This window comes from Pinus tabuliformis, chromosome 7 (assembly GCF_031772625.1).
Source record: "Pinus tabuliformis cultivar Carrire ecotype Pingquan chromosome 7, CPIR1, whole genome shotgun sequence".
Taxonomy (NCBI): Eukaryota; Viridiplantae; Streptophyta; class Pinopsida; order Pinales; family Pinaceae; genus Pinus; species Pinus tabuliformis.
In genome coordinates, this window is record NC_142293.1 from 1125322390 (window position 1) to 1125341128 (window position 18739).

The following is an 18739-nucleotide window of genomic DNA, read 5'->3' on the forward strand; positions in this document are numbered from 1 at the left end:
GATTGCAGTAGAAGCTTTGAAAAAATACAATAGTTTCAACTATGTTTCTTTTTGTTATTTTAAGATTTTCACAGCTTGACATTCTCTTTAGACCACCATATGTTGGGAGAGGATCTTCAGTTTCTCCCATGTGTCATAATGGTGGTGATGTAGTAGTGCTCTTTACCACTAAGGAAATGGCCTTGTACTTAGTTGATGACAGAATTGGTTAATCTTATTTCTATGAATGGTTTTTACCATAATGAATATGGCCTTATTGTCTTTTCATGTGTCTTTTGTTCCATAAAATATAGCATATTTCTAATATGTTTTATTAGATATTGTTGTCAATGTACCAACTATACAAACCACCAATGCAAAAAGGACAATTTCTTATATGTTTTATTAAACACTAAAATTTCTAATATGTTTTATTAGCCTTGAATTTGTGAGGTATCTGTCAAAGTCCTTAGTGGCACCTTTAGTTGTACCTATCATACCACTTGAACTCTCCTTTCTCGTAAACACTAAATGATTCAATCATCAATGCTATAATTGCATGGTGTACCCTTTAATTATGGTAGTCCATGATGTCACATCTCTGTGTAATTATTTGTCAAACAATTATTGGTGTACAAATTTCATATTCCCATAGTTAACATTTATGTTAATGAGTGTATTCTCGACGAAAACATTCAGCTTAATCCTATTCTTCAAGCTCATTTGAGAGGCCACATTCCTGTGTAATATAACAAACCCCATGCAGGGTAGTTGATAACTTGTCAATATTCGAACATGCTGTGTCGTATATCTATTGAATCCTAGCCCTTTTATTGTGGGGTAGGAAGGCTTTTAAGTATTCTTTCCAAGTAAGGTTTGCTCAGGAAGATTCAGAGGGTAAACCTTGAGATATGAGCAAGGACGAGTGGTATAATCTAGGTCAATGCAAATTATGTATTAATTGCTTGCAAGCTACAACAAGGCAACAAAAATGCTTGGTACAAATTGTTCTTTCCAAGCAGTCTAAGTTCAGGAAGATATGAAAGGTAAACCCTGAGATTTGAGCTAGGACTAGTGGTACTAGGTAGGTCAATGCAAATTATGTATTAATTTCCTGCACGCTATAGAAAGGCAACAATAATGCTTGGAAAAAAATGTGGCTACATCTAAGAGGCCACATTCCTTTATAATATGGCAGACCCCATGCAACGTAGCTGGTAGCTTGCCAATACTTGAACCTGATGTGTTTATTGGATTGATAATCAGTATCCATATAAAATTTTAGGGGTGAATGTTAGCCCATGGGTGAAATGACAAACACTCTAAACTTGGAACTAGACCACACTGTTCCTTACGAAAATTATGTGTGTTGGTACGAAGTTGTAATAAACACACAATAATTATAATATAACAATTAAAACAATAAATGAATTGACACATATTAACTAAAGTACATGAATAACCTCTCAACCATTGTGACCGGCCATTGCTAAGTACATCTTCACATGGCTTTGTAATTATATCATTCATCTCATATCCTCCCTTTTTTTAATACATGAGAAATATCTTTATATTCCATTTGAGGAATATACATATTTCGGTCCTCTAGGGATTTCTTAGACAACAAGGCTCATAGCCATTACAGGAAATACTCATTATGAGTTCAACACATCGTCACATGTAGTATTTCTTCCTACAACCTGAGCTAAACCTATTTGACTTTCCATGAGAAATGTATTTATATTACATATAGTTAGACAAGAAGGCTCATAGCCATTATAGGAAATACTCATTATGAATTCCACACATTGTCACATGTAGGATTTCTTCCTACAACTTGAGCTAAACCTAATTGACTTTCCATGAGAAATGTATTTATATTACATATAAGAATATACTTCTTTTGGTTTTTTATGGATTGCTTAAAAAGTCTTGAAGCCATTACAAGAAATACTCATTATAAACTTTGTTAGCTTTTACAAAGCCTTTATTATTCATTGAAAATTGGCCAAGATCATCTTACAAAATTTTATAATTTAGTAATGATTTTACAAGATAATATAATCTGGTGAGAGATTCTCTAAAAATATATATAAATATATTATATTAGTGATAAAATGGCTTTTCATTTTTCCATATATCATAAAGATTCATGCATTTATTATATATATAAATTTAAGGAGTTGTTAAAATTTTCCTTATAATAGTTTTATGAAGACAATTACGTTGCACAGAGTATTTTGAATTAGGTACTAAAAAGTGTTTTGATTTATTTAAAATTTCTAAGTTCAAATCATGAATGATTCTATAATTTTATAATTTTATTTGTTTATGAGTTTTCCTGTAGCGTAATCATATTTTAACATGATGATGAAGCGTCATGCTGATCAAATGTATATTATAACTTAATGTCAATCCTAATAACTCAAAGATTTACATATTCATGGCCTTGAGAAGGATTGTATCCTTGGATAAATTGTCAATTATTGATGAGGACTTATGACCAATGTGGATTCATCGAGATACTCACTTCAATGTTCTCGAATATGCTACTGATAAGATAAGATAGGTATATGGGAAGTTCCAAGAAAAGTACGATGTGTAGCTCAAATGATATTTATGAATGGCAACGCTTAACCAGTGATTTATAGAGTATTTAATGTCGGGATATGCACACAGCTTAACGCAATAACACGGGAGCGAGGAGTTTTGGCATTAAATAATATTTGAGCTTTCGGTGTTATCGTATATCCCCGGGCATTAAATACTCTAGAGATGGCTGGTTAGGCGTTGCCTTTATGAATGGGAAAATGACACGGAGGGAACAACGGCCTATGGGTAAACCCCAACTTCAAAGGGAGTTACGATGTCTTTATTTGTGTGCAGAACAGAAATTTGAAGAGTTGATATGCGAGGTGAGGTCGGGAATTAAGTTGCAACAGAAGAGACATTGATTGATATTGGTCCCTCACAATAAAGGGCCTTGTTGGACTACATCCTCTCCACACGGTGCTGCCTACTTGGTTTCGCATTTATGTAGAGCTTCAGGTGCATTGAAGTGTGAGCCATTACCAATTTGACTTCAATTCAGCCGTTCCGTGGTTTCGTAATTCACCGCACACACCTACCGGCCTACTCACGCCCATCTCAACGACGACGTGGTTCTCTGTACATTACACGCTTTAACCCAACTTCTCTCACATGCTCCATCTATTTATACACGGCCAGACTAACTTTTGTACACCACCGTGTAGAGTACTGTGCTGTTTGTCTGATCGTATTCTCAAGTAATGGCTCCCGCCAGAGTACAGGCCGTCGCTCAAAGTGGTTTCCAATCGATTCCTTCCGAGTTCGTTCGGCCTGTTTACGAGAGACCTGCTCGCGAAACATTTGACGAATTCGAGATACCACTCATAGACTTGTCATCTTTACAAGTCGATGAACTTCGTGAGAAAACAGTGGCAGAAATTGGAAGAGCCAGCCAGGAGTGGGGGATTTTCCAGGTTGTAAACCATGGAATACCCGACGAACTGGTCCAACGCTTGCAGGCTGCTGGCAGAGAGTTCTTCGATCTCCCGGTGGAGGAAAAAGAGCCGTACGCCAATCTTGACGGCGTTACGGATGACCGATTTGAGGGATATGGCACGCAGCTGAAATGCACGAGCGATGGGAGGCAGGGTTGGTCTGATTTCTATTTTCACATGGTGTGGCCTCCATCTCTCATATATTTCAACAAGTGGCCCAAGCACCCGCCCTTTTATAGGTATAACGCCCTACGTACTAATTTATTCTACATTTCTGTTTATGATCTCTCTCTAGACTCTATATATATTGCATTTTGATGTGCAGAGAGGTGACTGAGGAATATGGAAGGCAAGTGTTGGGAGTGGTAGATAAGCTGCTGTCAGCCTTTTCAATAAATCTTGGGTTGGAAGAATCCACGGTGAGAAACGCTCTGGGAGGTGAGAATTTGGAAATGGAGTTGAAGATCAACTATTACCCAGCATGCCCTCAACCAGATATGGCGCTGGGAGTGCTGCCTCATACGGACATGTCTGCTTTAACTGTGCTGAAGCCCAACGATGTGCCGGGGCTCCAGATATTGAGGAACAACGAGTGGGTGAGTGCCAAGCACGTTCCTGACACGCTTATCATACACATCGGTGACCAACTACAGGTAACTAAGTTTGCTTAAACTAATTTCTAATAACAGATAAAGAGTTAGTTTTTTTAAAATTGATACATTAAAATAAATAAGCATATGAAAGTGGTGTGTATTATTAATTTGGGCAGACGTTGAGCAACGGGAGGTACAAGAGCGTATTGCACAGGACGTTGGTGAGCAAAGATAAAGTGAGGATGTCGTGGCCGGTGTTTTGTATTCCTCCTCTTGATTTGGTGGTGGGCCCACTCAATCAGTTGATCGATGAAAATCACCCCCCGCTCTTCGATGCGATGACGTACAGGGAATTCAAGCAACGCAAGAAAACGAAGGCAAAGAAGCAGCCATCATGTTAGTAATGCCAACTTACCCTTTAAAAGTGGACTTTGACGTTAGTGTTTGGTTTTGCCTTGAACGAACGGGCTCTGTGTAGCTCTTTGTTTCTTTGACCGTGAGGGTAGGGTCAGTACCCTCACTTGACCGTCTTTTCGAATAAACGTAGGAGTTTTATTGGGAAGGCAAAGGGCAACTTGAGAGGACAATATCTGGAGAATGAACTTTATCTTTCAACCTAGTAATGTAATTTATTGAACTTTATCTTTCAACCTAGTAATGTAATTTATTAAACTTTATCTTTCAATGTGAGTAATAATTATTCTTCAATGTAAAGACTTTGTTTGTGACATTAATAGAAAGGCGGAACAACTTATTCTTTCTGTTCATTAAATTTAATACCTGCATACTTAGTATGTGCTTCCTCTTGACACTTCCGCAATTTCCATCGGTAAATATTGGAGAAGAAGTATGTGCTTCCTCTTGACACTTCCGCAATTTCCATCGGTAAATATTGGAGAAGACCTTTTTTAAATAGCTTTTTGAAATGATTGATTTAAGAGAAGAAGAAGTTAATATAGCGAAAGAAGATAACAAGAAAAATAATCTGAAGACGCGGGATTTTGATTACCTGCATGGAAAAAACATTGAATGTAGTACAAAGACTTCAAACCCAAAGGAGGAAAAACTACGAACGAGAAACTTTTTGTGGAAACTTTTTAGTTTTTAGAAATAGAATTCGAAGTGGGTAATTAGTGTTTGGGTACACAGACTTCAAACCCAAAGGAGGAAAAACTAAGAACGAGAATGCAAAGTGTAGTTATTGTAATAGAACATTTCATTTGTAAAGTTCTTGCACGGTGGAGACTGATTTTAGGGAAAAAGTATTTCAATAACTAATTAAATAATTTTATGAGAAATGTAATCTGAAAATAATAGCTTTATTTCTAAAATAAATCTTGAAATTGAAAAGTGGTTAAAATTTTAACATTTTACAGCTATAATATTAAAAACCAAAAGCATGATCATTGAAAATCTAATCATCATGATGTAAAATTTCATAATTCCAACAATTTTTAGCCATATCTTTAAAGATCAAATACTACCTCTCAAAAATTTTAAAATTCTTACATTTTTCAACTATGAAATTAAAACAAAATATGACAATTTGACTATTTTTCAATGGAAAACTAATATTGCAATAATTTTTTAACTATGACCTAATATTATTAATGTATACAAAATCATGAAAAACACCCTTAAAAATAGCATAATGCAAAATTGTTTATTTTTTAATCAAAATAATGAAAACTTTAATTTAAAAAAAAAACACATTAATATTAAAAACAATTTTAAAAGCAAATAAAAATACGGTGAATTAAAAATTTAATAAAGAACAATAATTAAAAAAAGATATATATATATATATATATATATGAAAAATATAAAGAAAAAAGTGTAATCAACAAATTTGCTAGTCTCGTAGTGGCTTGATATCCGGTCAATTCTAATCACTACCATTATAATAGTTAGCTAAACTATGTCACCCTTAGCCACGACCTATAGATAAAGAATTTGGACGATTGCCAATTTAACTACTCTCTTAAATTATATTATACAAAATAAAAAATAAAATAAAATTTAAGCAAACAGAATAAAATTTAAAAAGTAATTATAAAATAAAAAAAATAATAATATATATTTTTTTTAAATTAAAACAATTCTAAATAATTTTATGTTCAATAAATATTAAAAACCTAACAAGCAACAATTATCTTTGTATTTTAAAATTGTTTTTGTTTGGTTAAAAATTGGTTTTCCTAAGGAAACATGTTAACCGCCCAAGACCCAGAGGCATCTCCTAGGAGTGAAATCTTGCTTTTTCCCAGGAGTGAAAGCTTGCTTACCAACCACCAGGAGGTTAGACCCAAAGGCATCTCCCAGGTTACTCCACGTGACATAGTTTTCCTTGAATAATGGTGACGAGTGAATCTGCATTGGCACTTAGCAGCTAGAAATGGTCATCCTCACTGCTAATTTGACAACGAAATTCTGATAAATTTTCTTACCTATAATAAAACAATTATCATTATATTCTTAACACTCTTATTAATATTATAACCTCAATTATCTTTAATAAATATGTCATTGTAGAGAAATGTACGCATATTAACTAAATAAATACAAAATTTAATGTAAAAACACATTTTATCCAATGACTTATATTGGTTAAAAAGAATATACACAAATCGCAATTCTTTATTTTAAATCATTTAATATTATTGAATACGAATTTATTAATATTGAATACGAATGAGCATGGCTCTAGTTTCAAACTCATTTACAAAAGTGATATGCAATAAGAAATTCATTCATGAGATTACTATTTGACATTAACATTATCTCTATTTTGTTTTGTTTTTTGGATGAGGATATTTGTATAGTTTGAGGTTAATAAGTGTCATATATGATTTGATGATTTGATGTTAATAGGTGTTATATCTAGTTTTATTTGGATCATGTGTTTAATTATTTTTTTAACAATATGTCTATTTGAATGCTTTCGAATTTTTTATATTTGATGTTTAAAGCTAATATCTCTATCTATGGCTATATTCATTTTTTGTGAGCATGTAAATTGGGTAAGGCACATTTGGATGCAGGAGCATTTAACATAAGAGAAAATCATTTTAATTAAGTAGATATAGGGGGTCATGTATTTTTAGGAAGTTGGATTCCTAAGTGATAAATTAATGTGATATTAGGCTTTTAAGTGAATTAGTTAGATGTGTGAGATATCTTGTAAATTCTCTCGAATAAGGAGGACATGAGTGGGCAATAATGACAAAAGAGTCCAAAGTCAATTAGAACTCTGTAAGCAGTTTCATGATTCGAGGGACGAGAGAGAGCTTTTAGGAATTAATTGAAGTAGAAGTGGGTAGAGGATTTAGGAGTCAGTTCAGAAGATTTAGGAGTCGAACCGGGATTAGTTCAATAGAACTTCCTGGCATAAATGTAAGCCTACGGGCAGAGCTCAAGGAGGAGGCCATGATATTGAAGAACAGGCCTGTGCGAGACACATAGTCTCGAATATGTAATAACTATTTATATTTATATATATGGATGTTTATTCCTAACTGTGTCAATGTGTGGAATGAGTTTCTCATGAATGAATGGTTTATGAATTCGTAGGTTCTGTAACAGGGTTGCAGACAGAATTTTGAAGGACACAGAGGGGGAGTGGAATGATTATGAGGAAACATAAATGGGTCATTGAATCCAGTTAAGGATCAGAATATGCTCTGAAGAGGCAGCGATTGAGTATTAGCGGAATAAAGCTCAGAGGAATTTGAGCGGTTGACCCCTTTGAAGAAACCTGAAGAAAACCCCAAAATCGTGGAGGAACTAATGAAATAGCGTAAAGCCTAAGTAAAAGAAACGAGTGGAGAAGTGAGGCGTTGACACAGAGTAACCGCTGGATCTCAGTGATCAACGATCCAGATTAAACAACAGAGGAACCTAAAGGATATATTGGAACCAATCGATGGAATAGATTGATAGTGTTAAACACACATGGGCAGCAAGAGAATCTGAAAGATAAAACATGAGAATACATTTTTATTAACAAGAGATATGCATTTATAGTACATGTTTTGACCGTTGGGTTTCACATCCCAAAGTCCCTTGGACTTCCTTTTGTCTATTTGGCTTCCACACTAACCCATTGAGGATTAGGTATCCAACATTCCCCCCTTAATCCGAAGGGTTATGTATGAGTCCAAGAAGAGAGTTGTAAATGAAAAATGTGAAAAAATGCATGGCAACACTAAGCTGAATGTGCTCTCTGAAATGTTGGTATAAAGGGCGATGGTTTAAGGATGACCACCAACACTGGAACGCTTAGTGCAGTTCCCGGAACTCTTCCAAAACTGGCAAGAAGCTGAAGTCTTCTACTAGAGGAAGTGCTCCTATTGTTTTGAAGAGGGAAGCCTTCAACCATGAAAGGGAGGTCTCACCCCGCATAAAATGGAGAACTTCAACCTGAAAATGGAAGTCTCAACCTGTGATGGTTTAAGGATGACCAACAACTCTGGAATGCTTAATGCAATTCCTGGAACTCTTCCAAAACTGGAAAGAAGCTGAAGTCTTCTACTAGAGGAAGTGCCCCCAATTTCGTTCCTAGAATACTTCCGAAACTGGCAAGAAGCTGAAGTCTTCTGCTAGAGGAAGTGTCCCAGATTACTAATTGAAGGCATGCTCAGGGGAATATTTGTCTCTGGCTACAACTTTGAATCTGGTGTGGCAGGTTGTGGCTCAAGCTCACTTGATGTGGCTTTGAAGCTTGTGGATGACCATCATTTCCCCCCCTGTCAGATACAAGGTGAGATGATGGAGAAAACTCAACTGCAAGACCGTTCAATACTCTAGAACAAGTTCTGACATGTGATTGGAATATCTTCTTGGCTGTTGATGCCCATTGCTAAGAAGCGATCCATCCAAGATGAATCTTTGTTCTTGCAGGACATTTGTTTCTAAAGCATATGTGTGAAGAGTGGGTGGTTTTATGATAGTGCTTACATGGATGAAGATCAAAACAATGATCTTTCAAATGGCCAACTCAATCACAGTGTTGGCATTTCACAATCTATTTTTGTTGATGTGGAAGAGGAATAGAATCTGGAACAGCTGGAGGTGAACTGTCATGAGGAGCAGGTGAACTATCATGAATGAATCCAACACTTTGAAATTGGATTGGTTTGGAGTAGTCTAGAATATGAAAAGACAAGTCCTTGTCATATCCAAGACCAATTCTGTGCTTGTTGTGGACAAGCTGTTCCCAAGGTCTGACGATGGGCTTGGGAAGTGCAGACTGAGTTTCTGCATTTGCATGTACAACTATTACTTTATTGGGCACTGGATCTGAATGAACTTCAACAATATTGTCTTGCTATTTATGGGAGTCCGTTTCATTGTTCTGAACAGAAACAGGTTCAGAATGATGACTCCTCTGTTTTAATTCTTCTTGCTGTAGCTGAGATTCGAGTTGCAAAAAATCAATTTTCCCTTGTGCATTTTGTAGATAGACCTGAATGTCTATGAGAGAAACTTTGCTGAATTTTAATGTATCTTGAGTAGTAGACAATATCAGAGTTTTGAGGAACTCAAATACTTCATTGATTTTGGTCATTTTTTCTCCAATGTTAAGCTTACACTTTAAACCAACTATGAACCAATGTCACTACAAGGTATTCTCAAAAAAATTTCTCTGAGAAAACTACAACAATCAAATGAAATTATTCCTTGAGGAATGAAGCAAGATTATTCCCCACACAACGATGGTTGGTTGCCTTCATATACAAGGAAAGTATATTGTGCATTCCCAAACAATGAGACTCAAATGCTACAACAAATAAAATACTTGTTTCTCCATGATGAATACTTAGAAATATATATCGGCAAGGATGCAAGCTTTACACAGTCATCTATTCAAGAAATACAATGCGCAAATTGAAAAGGAACCTGACCCAACCACTTGTATAACAAATTCAACTTCTAGAGAGTCTGCTACAGCCCTAGGATTGCCTGTTATGCCAAGGGAATGATTGTCCATTGTTAAGTCTGCACCAGAACTTGATAAATTTCGTCCCACTGATAATAGCAATCAACAGACGTTAGTTTGGAAAGCGTTCATGATATTGCTCTCAGAGGGCTTGATGAACTCTCCACAATTGAGAGATCCTTTGCTACATTTAAGAAGACTTTGTTCAATTCAGAAAGCCTACAGATAGACCTGGAGCTTCAGAATAGAGAATACAATGCAAAGCTAGATAAATCTTTTTCCACAGTCTTGCGTTTACGGTCTATATATCTGCTTCTTTGTGACCTTGCTCACAAGGCACCGGAGTACTTGATTCAGTGATCTAGTCTAATTACTTGCCCTCAGATTCAATCAACTTCCCTTCCAAATCCACTATCTCCTTTCCCGTAAATGAAACAGAAAAAATCAAATCCCAAAACTGACTTGCCAGACTGTACGAAATTAAAATTTAAATGTCAGGCGTGAATTTACAAATTCAAATCGAAACTTGTGTATGGAAACATTTGTCGCCCGAGAAATAAAATCATATCCAAAAAAATCTCAAACACCTAGCCTCAGATGCTTGCACTAGTGGCACACGAAAATACCAGCATTAGTCAAAGAAGTAGTTCTGGAGGTCACCGCGTGTGGTTCATCACTCAAAAGGAGTCCCGTCGTGGGATCATTGATTCCACCATTACCACTTCCAGATAATCACAGAGATAAAGAAGGGAAAGTGAATTTCTCGTCGAAAAATGCGAACTAGTTGAATTTTCACAATGCAAGTTCGCATCTTAATTCGTTTTTGAGCTTGGACAGCTGCTCCGTCGATGAAGACAAAGAGGCCATTCCGTCTTCCAATTTCAGGTGAGTTCAGTTGGAAAGCGATCTCCGGAGCCTAAGCCGAGTTTCTCCTGCCCCAGCAAATGTCGGCCCAGAAACTCTTTTCCAGGGTAACTCATTTGATGATTTTCAGCAAACTTCTTCTAAAAAGCCTTGGTCTCGGAGGGTATCCGCTCACAAGAGATTACGCTCTCTGAAATCAATCCCATCTTTTGCGTGTTATTATGATGAAGAGGCAGTAGATGAATGCTTGGAACATGATAACGATAGTGGCATGGTGGAATCTCAATTACAGGAGTTTAGTTTTGAAAATGAAGCCATGGGGAAATAGTGAAGGATCTTTACACACAGGAAAGAGTAGAGGAGAAGATATCCGTGGCACTGTTGTTTATGGCTCAGGGACTTGGCCTCGATGTCATAGATCCTCAAACCGATATGGGAGGCAGTGGCGGAAACTCTTTCAAATCAGAATAACGCTTTGTTTGGTAAAATCATTTTTCTTTACTGCTTGTCATTTTTAAAACATTATTACTTTGACACCATCCTTCCATGGTGTCTACAAAGTCGTCTGTCTTAACTATCCTTTTCTGTGCTTCTGTCAACGAAGAGCGTGGCGATGCAAATTGTCACAAGAAATCGCTTTGTTTTTCTTTCTAGATTTCTAGTCTCCAACTCATTCTTGTATGTCGATTTCCAGTTCCTTTTGTCCCTTTTCTATAGAAAGATCCCACCTAGAATATGCCTCCGTTAGTCCTACAAGATACGAACCCACTATGTCACGGAGCCATTCAAATTATACAAATGAAGCCTGACAACAACGCGTTATTTAAGGAATCTCAGACAAGCTTGGGAGGGAATGACAACATGTCAGAGAATATGGCGTTATCTCAGGTCGCAGAAGGTCACATAATGGTAGATGCAAGACATGCCCGAAGAGTTGAGTAATTTTTCAGCTTTTTTTAAGGAAAACACCAGGCCAACAGAAGATTGAAAGACTGACACTGAAGAAAGAGCGTTTATTGGACGCTGGATAGAGCATTAACCACAACACCTTAGTCACTGCCCAAATGCAGAAAGCAACACAGATTCTACAACGTTACAATTAAAAATACCCTTCCAAACTATCCATCTCAAAATCGGAAAACAAGTATCCACCATCCAATCCTAAGTCTAATGAATACAAATAGCTAGAGACACAGGGATGTGCATTTTTTTTTCATGGAATTCACAATGCATTTACAGCCTTCAAAATAATTCAATGCACCATACCAAACCTTGCATGACAGTTCAAACTCACCATACAAAGTCTTCAACACAACACTAACAAAGCATAGTTTACGGTCTTTAAAACACATTCAACACAAAAAATGCATACAGCATGGAACTCATTGCAGAGGATCAACGCACATGTTGTCACTGCACCATAGGTTATCAGTCCAATGCACATATACACCAGCATATAATCGGTCTTCAAAATATATGTGCCATCACCATCTCACATATACAACTAGCATATAATCAATGCGTAGGTTTACACAGGCCACACAAAAATAGGTGGCTCACAAAAGATTGAGCAGATTATGAATGTACTTGCTCTGATACCATGTTAAACACACATGGGCAACAAGAGAATCTGAAAGATAGAACATGAGAATACATTTTTATTAACAAGAGATATACATTTATAGTACATGTTTTGACCATTGGGTTTCACATCCCAAGGTCTCTTAGAATTCCTTTTGTCTATTCCGCTTCCACACTAACCCATTGAGGATTAGGTGTCCAACAATGGCCATCACATGTAAAAGAGCGCAGGAGTTAAATAAGCGAAAGGGTGGTTTCACAAGCCTTAAGTGGTATTTCGCGCGGCAAAGAAATGGTAAGTGGTATTGAGGGTCGAGCATCCGATCCCATTTAGCGGAGGACACATAGCACAAAGGAGGAAAGGAAAATTGTTTATCGGGCAGTTAAATCCCATGCGGGTTGTCAACCCGAAACCAATGTAAACTGTTGGATCAGGTAAGGAATTGGACAGAGGTGATTGAATTAATTGGAGATCGGCGGAAGGAAGGAGGAGCGCTTCGACAATGGTTGAATGGCACGGAGCTGATAGCTTATAGAGGCGAACTCAATTCTATTTGAGTTCCGCTCTTAAGCTTTGGGAGCAGCGTTCGTGTATTTCCTTTGTAAAGCGGAATTCGGAGGAAATGCAATGAGGCAGACCCGATAAAGTATTGAGGCGCAACTATATAAATATTTTAGTTCCGGAAGGTTATCACACATCGGGAATGTGGGAAGATGTGTGTTAATGTGACCGTAGGACACCCCAATTGTGATCAGTGATAAAGAGAAAGCCTTGAGAACTGTGCAGAAGCTTTAAAAAGGTGGAAAAAGGTAAGTTTATGCGTGTTTGGGTATATTTCCATGAACAATAGAAATAAAGCGCCAATAAAGGGTTTCAAGTGTTAAGCCAATATAACCAAGGTTTATAAAGTGAAGGTTTAATGTGCGGTTTAAGAGTCAATGAAGGTTGTGAAGGGTTTTAAGGTTTCGATAGGAAGAATAAATGAAAGGCTTTAATAAAGTCTTATATGAATGCTCGAGGGGTGATTAAAGTCCCGATAGGAGGTTTAAGTGGGGTGATTAATTTCCAATATAAAAGGAACTGTGGCTAAAAGAGGGCCTTAACCATTTATGGTTGATTATTTGACTCCTTTGAGAGTTAAATACCTGGGAAAGATGTGTTTATGCATTTTATGCATACTGTGGGTTAAAGCGGGGTTAACCTTGCATCATAATGCTATCATAGCAGAATTGTAATCAGATCGAGGAATGATTTCCTATGAAAAGGACTTTTCATACAGAAGAAGGTAATGTGCATACGTTAAGTGAATGAATGATAGAGACTACAGCAGAAGATTTTAGGGGGAACTTTTGGAGTTCTTGGGAGATTGTAGCAGTTCCAACAGGGGCTTGGAGTAAACAAGAACAGAGGATTCCTTGAAGAAAAGTAAGAGCAAGATTTCTTAGTACAAGTTCTGAAGGAAAGAGGACTTGGAGACCAAACAAAGGACAATCCATTCAAAGTGCAGAAGAATGGGAGAACAAGATCATACATAGATCTTGGAGGCAAGATAGTGTGTTTGGTTTCAAATTGAAATTGAAGATTGTGGTTGCAGATGAAGCATCTCAGCAAAGGATAGCAAGAGAAGCTGTGAGAGGAGAACCAGATGTGTTCTTGAAGACAAAGTAAGGAAAACACTCTGAATGAAAAGTGGTGGTGAACCTGAAGAATCCAGCAAGAGGTTGGATAGAGAGGGGACAATTGAAGTGTTCTCAAGAGGAAGTGAGAAATTGCAGAAGCCTAGAAGGAGCAAAGGTGTTGCTTAAGAGGAGGTTCTAGACAGAGGACTCGTGCTTACCAAAAGACTGAGTGAGGAGAGCTTAGTGAGGTAAGATTACAGCGAGGAGGACTAGCTATTGTAGAGGCTTGTTGCAGATGAGTGAGGGCTCATGAAGGAAGAGGAGAGGAAGATGACTACTGATAGTCATAACAGAGGTTCAGAGAGAAGCCACAGCATAAGAAAGATAAAGAAAGAGGATGCCAAGACAAATGGCAAGAGGATGAGTCAAGAGGAAATTGACAAAGAGGTTGCAGAGTTAAAAGAACAACTCAATGCATTAAGGAGGATACTTGAAGAAGACCAGAGACTAGGTTGGGTCTTGAGGAAGAAGCTAGTAAGGTGGCATGAGATTCAGAGAAGTGGCTGAGGGAAAAACTCAAGGAGGTTGAGTTGGAAATGGAAGAGTACATTTTTGAACCAAAACAGGGAGAAATTCTGGGAGAAAGTGAAGACTACACTAAAGATAAAGAATGGAGATCAAGTGAAGATCTCATGGACTATTGGGATAGTTCAAAACAGCATGAGGAGATGCTGACTGAAGATGAAGACTTGAAGACTGAAACTTCAAGTGAGGCCAAAGGGTCACATGGTTTTAAATCTGACAATTTGTGTATGTTTGCAGGTGAAACATGTGAAGGAAAATTTGTTGATATTGTCATAAAGGAAGAAGAAGACAAGCAGAATCTAAATTATGTTATGGAAGAAGATGAGATAGATAGATGTCATATACAATTGAGGGAAGATATGAAGCAACGAAGTGAAGGGCTTGAGGAGATTGAAGAAGAGACCATCGAATAATTTCTGAATCATATGAAGGATTTAGAACAAAAAGGAGATATGATGGCTGAAATATCAAGTGCGACCACAGGGTCTTATGTTTTTAAGACTAATAGTTTGTCTGTGGATGTAGAAAAAATGTAGGAGAATGTTAATGCAGATGGTGAGACAAGGATAGCTCTTGGAGAAGATAAACAACAAGAGATTAAAAGCAAACTTGAAGAAGAGACTATGTTAGCTGAAAACATAGTAAAAGATCATCAGTTCACTATGATGATAGGAACAGTGGAAATAGCCATGGAAACTGTTGAGACAATCAGTAAGAAAGAAGGAAATCTACTAAAAGATGTTAAGAATGAAGAAACCTATGCAAAGGATTTAACCTTGGGAGAAGGAACACTAACAAAAGAGTGTTTTGCAGAGGGTGAGCAATCTTTTGGAACTGTCAGAAGTATGAAGAAGTATCTTTCAGAAGATAAAAACTATGAAGTAAAGGAGGATGGAGAATGTCTCTTAAATGAGAGAAGCAGTGATTTATTGCAGCAGAAAGAACTTAAAAATGCTTGGATGTGTGAACATGCGACAACATAGGAGCAAGTTCTTGTGAAAGAAGGAGATGAAATTCAGTCTGAAGAGCTGATATGTGAAGCAACAGTTGAGACTGTTGAACCTTATGATTTCCAAACTAATAATTTGTGTATAAATGCAGGAAACATGATTGATGATGAAACACTTGCGAAGTGTCACAAAGAAATTGAATTGCTAGAATATTTGCTGGAAAATTCAGAGTATGACAGTGTGATTGCAGAAGAAGAAGTTCACTACAGTGAACAAGAGAAGGAAGATATCATTAGAGCAGATGATGTGGAGGAGAGACTAGTGGACAGTCTCATGAATTCTTTTGAGAATTCAAAGCAGCGTACTGATGTGCTGACAGAGGGGAAAGAAACAAGCAACAAACTAAATTGTTTCCAAAGGAAGATAAGGCATAGAAGCCTTATGTTTTTTTTATTTTAACAAGTGTTTTGTGAGTGTAGGTTTTGTTGCAGATGCTGAAGGAAATTTGGCATAGATGAGAAACCAAATAAAGGTGAAAGAAGAAGACTCAGTGGAAGAATTCAATCCATGGAACAAAGATGTTAAATTGCTTGAGAGAGTGCTGGGCAGTCATGATTCAATACAAGAAGAGATAATCATGAAAGAGGGTCAGGATGATAGGGAGGCAGTCAACATAAGAGTCAACATAGAATTTAGCATAGCAAGCATAGAAAAAGTTGGAACAAGAGCAAAAGAAGAAGAAAAAGTAAACTAGCAGCTACAAAGAGAAAGTAACCAACAACAGTATAAAGAATTAGTGGACGGAAACAACAACCAGAAACAAAGAGAAAGAGGCAGAAGTAAGAAGCAAAAGATGGACCAATCCAAGGATGAACTTGAGACATAGATTGAAGAAATGTGGCAACTGATGATGAAGCAGTCCAAATGAATGAAAATGGGAGCAGCAGGAAGAATAATCAATCAGAACATAACCTGATTGACAAGAAGAAGAAGATGGAGCAAAAGATAGCAAAAGTGTAGTAGCAGCAAAGGAACAAGACATTTGGGCAGTTACAAAACAAAGTATGGGATCCAGGAAGACAAAGGTCAGAAGACACATGATCAGGAGATCATGAATATTTTCTACTTTGGGAGTCTGATGCAGGACCATTCAACCCCAGAGAAAATAATTGTAATTAAGTAGACATAGGGGATCATGTATTTTTATGAAGTTGGATTCCTAAGTGATAAATTAATGTAATATTAGGATTTTAAGTGAATTAATTAGATGTGTGAGATATCTTGTAAATGCTCTCGAATAAGGAGGACATGAGTGGGCAATAATGACAAAAGAGTCCAAAGTCAATTAGAACTATTTAAGTAGTTTCATGATTCGAGGGACGAGAGAGATCTTAGGAATTAATTGAAGTAGAAGTGGGCAGGGGATTTAGGAGTTAGTTCAAAGGATTTAGGAGTCGAACCAGGATTAGTTCAACAGAACTTCTTGGCATAAATGTAAGCCTACGGGCAGAGCTCAAGGAGGAGGCCATGATATTGAAGAACAAGCCTGTGCGAGACATAGAGTCTTGAATATGTAATTGACTGTTTATATTTATATATATGGATGTGTATTTCTAACTGTGTCAATGTGTGGAATGAGTTTCTCATGAATGAATGGTTTATGAATTCATAGGTTCTGTAACAGGGTTGCAGACATAATTCTGAAGGACACAAAGGGGGAGTGGAATGAATCTGAGGCATCATAAATGGGTTATTGAATCCAGTTAAGGATCAGAATATGATCTGGAGAGGTAGCGATTGAGTATTAATGGAATAAAGCTCAGAGGAAGTTGAGCGGTGGACCCCTTTGAAGAAACCTGAAGAAAACCCCAAAATCGCAGAGGAACCAATGAAATAGCATAAAGCTTAAGTAAAAGAAACGAGTGGAGAAGTGAGGCGTTGGAACAGAGTAACCGTTGGATCTCAATGATCAACGGTCCAGATTAAACAACGGAGGAACCTAAAGGATCTATGGGAACCGATCGATGGAGTAGATCAACGGCCATCGCATGTAAAAGAGCGCAAGAGTTAAATAAGCGAAAGGGTGGTTTCACAAGCCTTAAGTGGTATTTCAGGTGGCGAAGAAACAGTGAGTGGTATTGAGGGTTGAGCATCCGATCCGATTCAGTGGAGGACACGTAGCACAAGGGAGGAAAGGGAAACCATCTATCAGGCAGTTAAATCCCATGTGGGTTGTCAACCCGAAACCAATGTAAACCTTTGGATCGGGTAAAGAATTGGACAGTGGTGATTGAATTAATTGGAGATCGACAGAAGGAAGGAGGAGTGATTCGACAATGGTTGAATGGTGCAGACCTGATAGCTTATAGAGGTGGACTCAATTCTATTTGAGTTCCGCTCTTAAGCTTTGGGAGCAGCGTTCGTGTATTTCCTTTGTAAAGTAGAATTCGAAGGAAATGTGATAAGGTGGACCCGATAAAGTATTGAGGCGCAGCTATATAAATATTTATGTTACGGAAGGCTATCACACATCGGGAATGTGGGAAGATGTGTGTTAATGTGATTGCAGGAAGCCCCAATTGCGATCAGCGATAAAGAGAAAGCCTCGAGAACTGTGTAGAAGCTTTAAAAAGGAGGAAAAAGGTAAGTTTATGCGTGTTTGGGTATATTTCTATGAACAATAGAAATAAAGCACCAATAAATGGTTTCAAGTGTTAAGGCTTTATAACAAAGGTTTATAAAGTGAAGGTTTAATGTGTGGGTTAAGAGTCAATGAAGGTTGTGAAGAGTTTTAAGGTTTCGATAGGAAGAATAAATGAAAGGCTTAAGTTCCGATAGGAGGTTTAAGTGGGGTGATTAATTTCTGATATAAAAGGAACTGTGGCTAAAAGAGGGCCTTAACCATTTATGGTTGATGATTTGACTCCTTTGAGAGTTAAATACCTGAGACATATGTGTTTATGCATTTTATGCATACTGTGGGTTAAAGCGGGGTTAACCCTGCATCACATTTCCAATCTATGTAATTTTAATTTTGTTTTTAATAATTTAAATTTTATAAATTGCTTTTGGTGATTTATAGAGTGGGTACCAAATGTTTGTTTC

The 18739-nt window shown here is 37.1% G+C and overlaps 1 protein-coding gene across 1 annotated transcript; it reads left to right on the forward strand.

The window, feature by feature from the left end:
* The first annotated feature begins 3218 nt into the window (after positions 1–3218).
* On the forward strand, positions 3219–4833 carry LOC149251471 (flavonol synthase/flavanone 3-hydroxylase-like). Its single transcript, XM_089459456.1, has 3 exons — positions 3219–3742; positions 3829–4156; positions 4273–4833. The coding sequence occupies exons 1-3, from the start codon at positions 3270–3272 to the stop codon at positions 4495–4497; spliced, it is 1026 nt and encodes a 341-aa protein (XP_089315582.1). The 5' UTR covers positions 3219–3269; the 3' UTR covers positions 4498–4833.
* The last annotated feature ends 13906 nt before the right edge of the window (positions 4834–18739 follow it).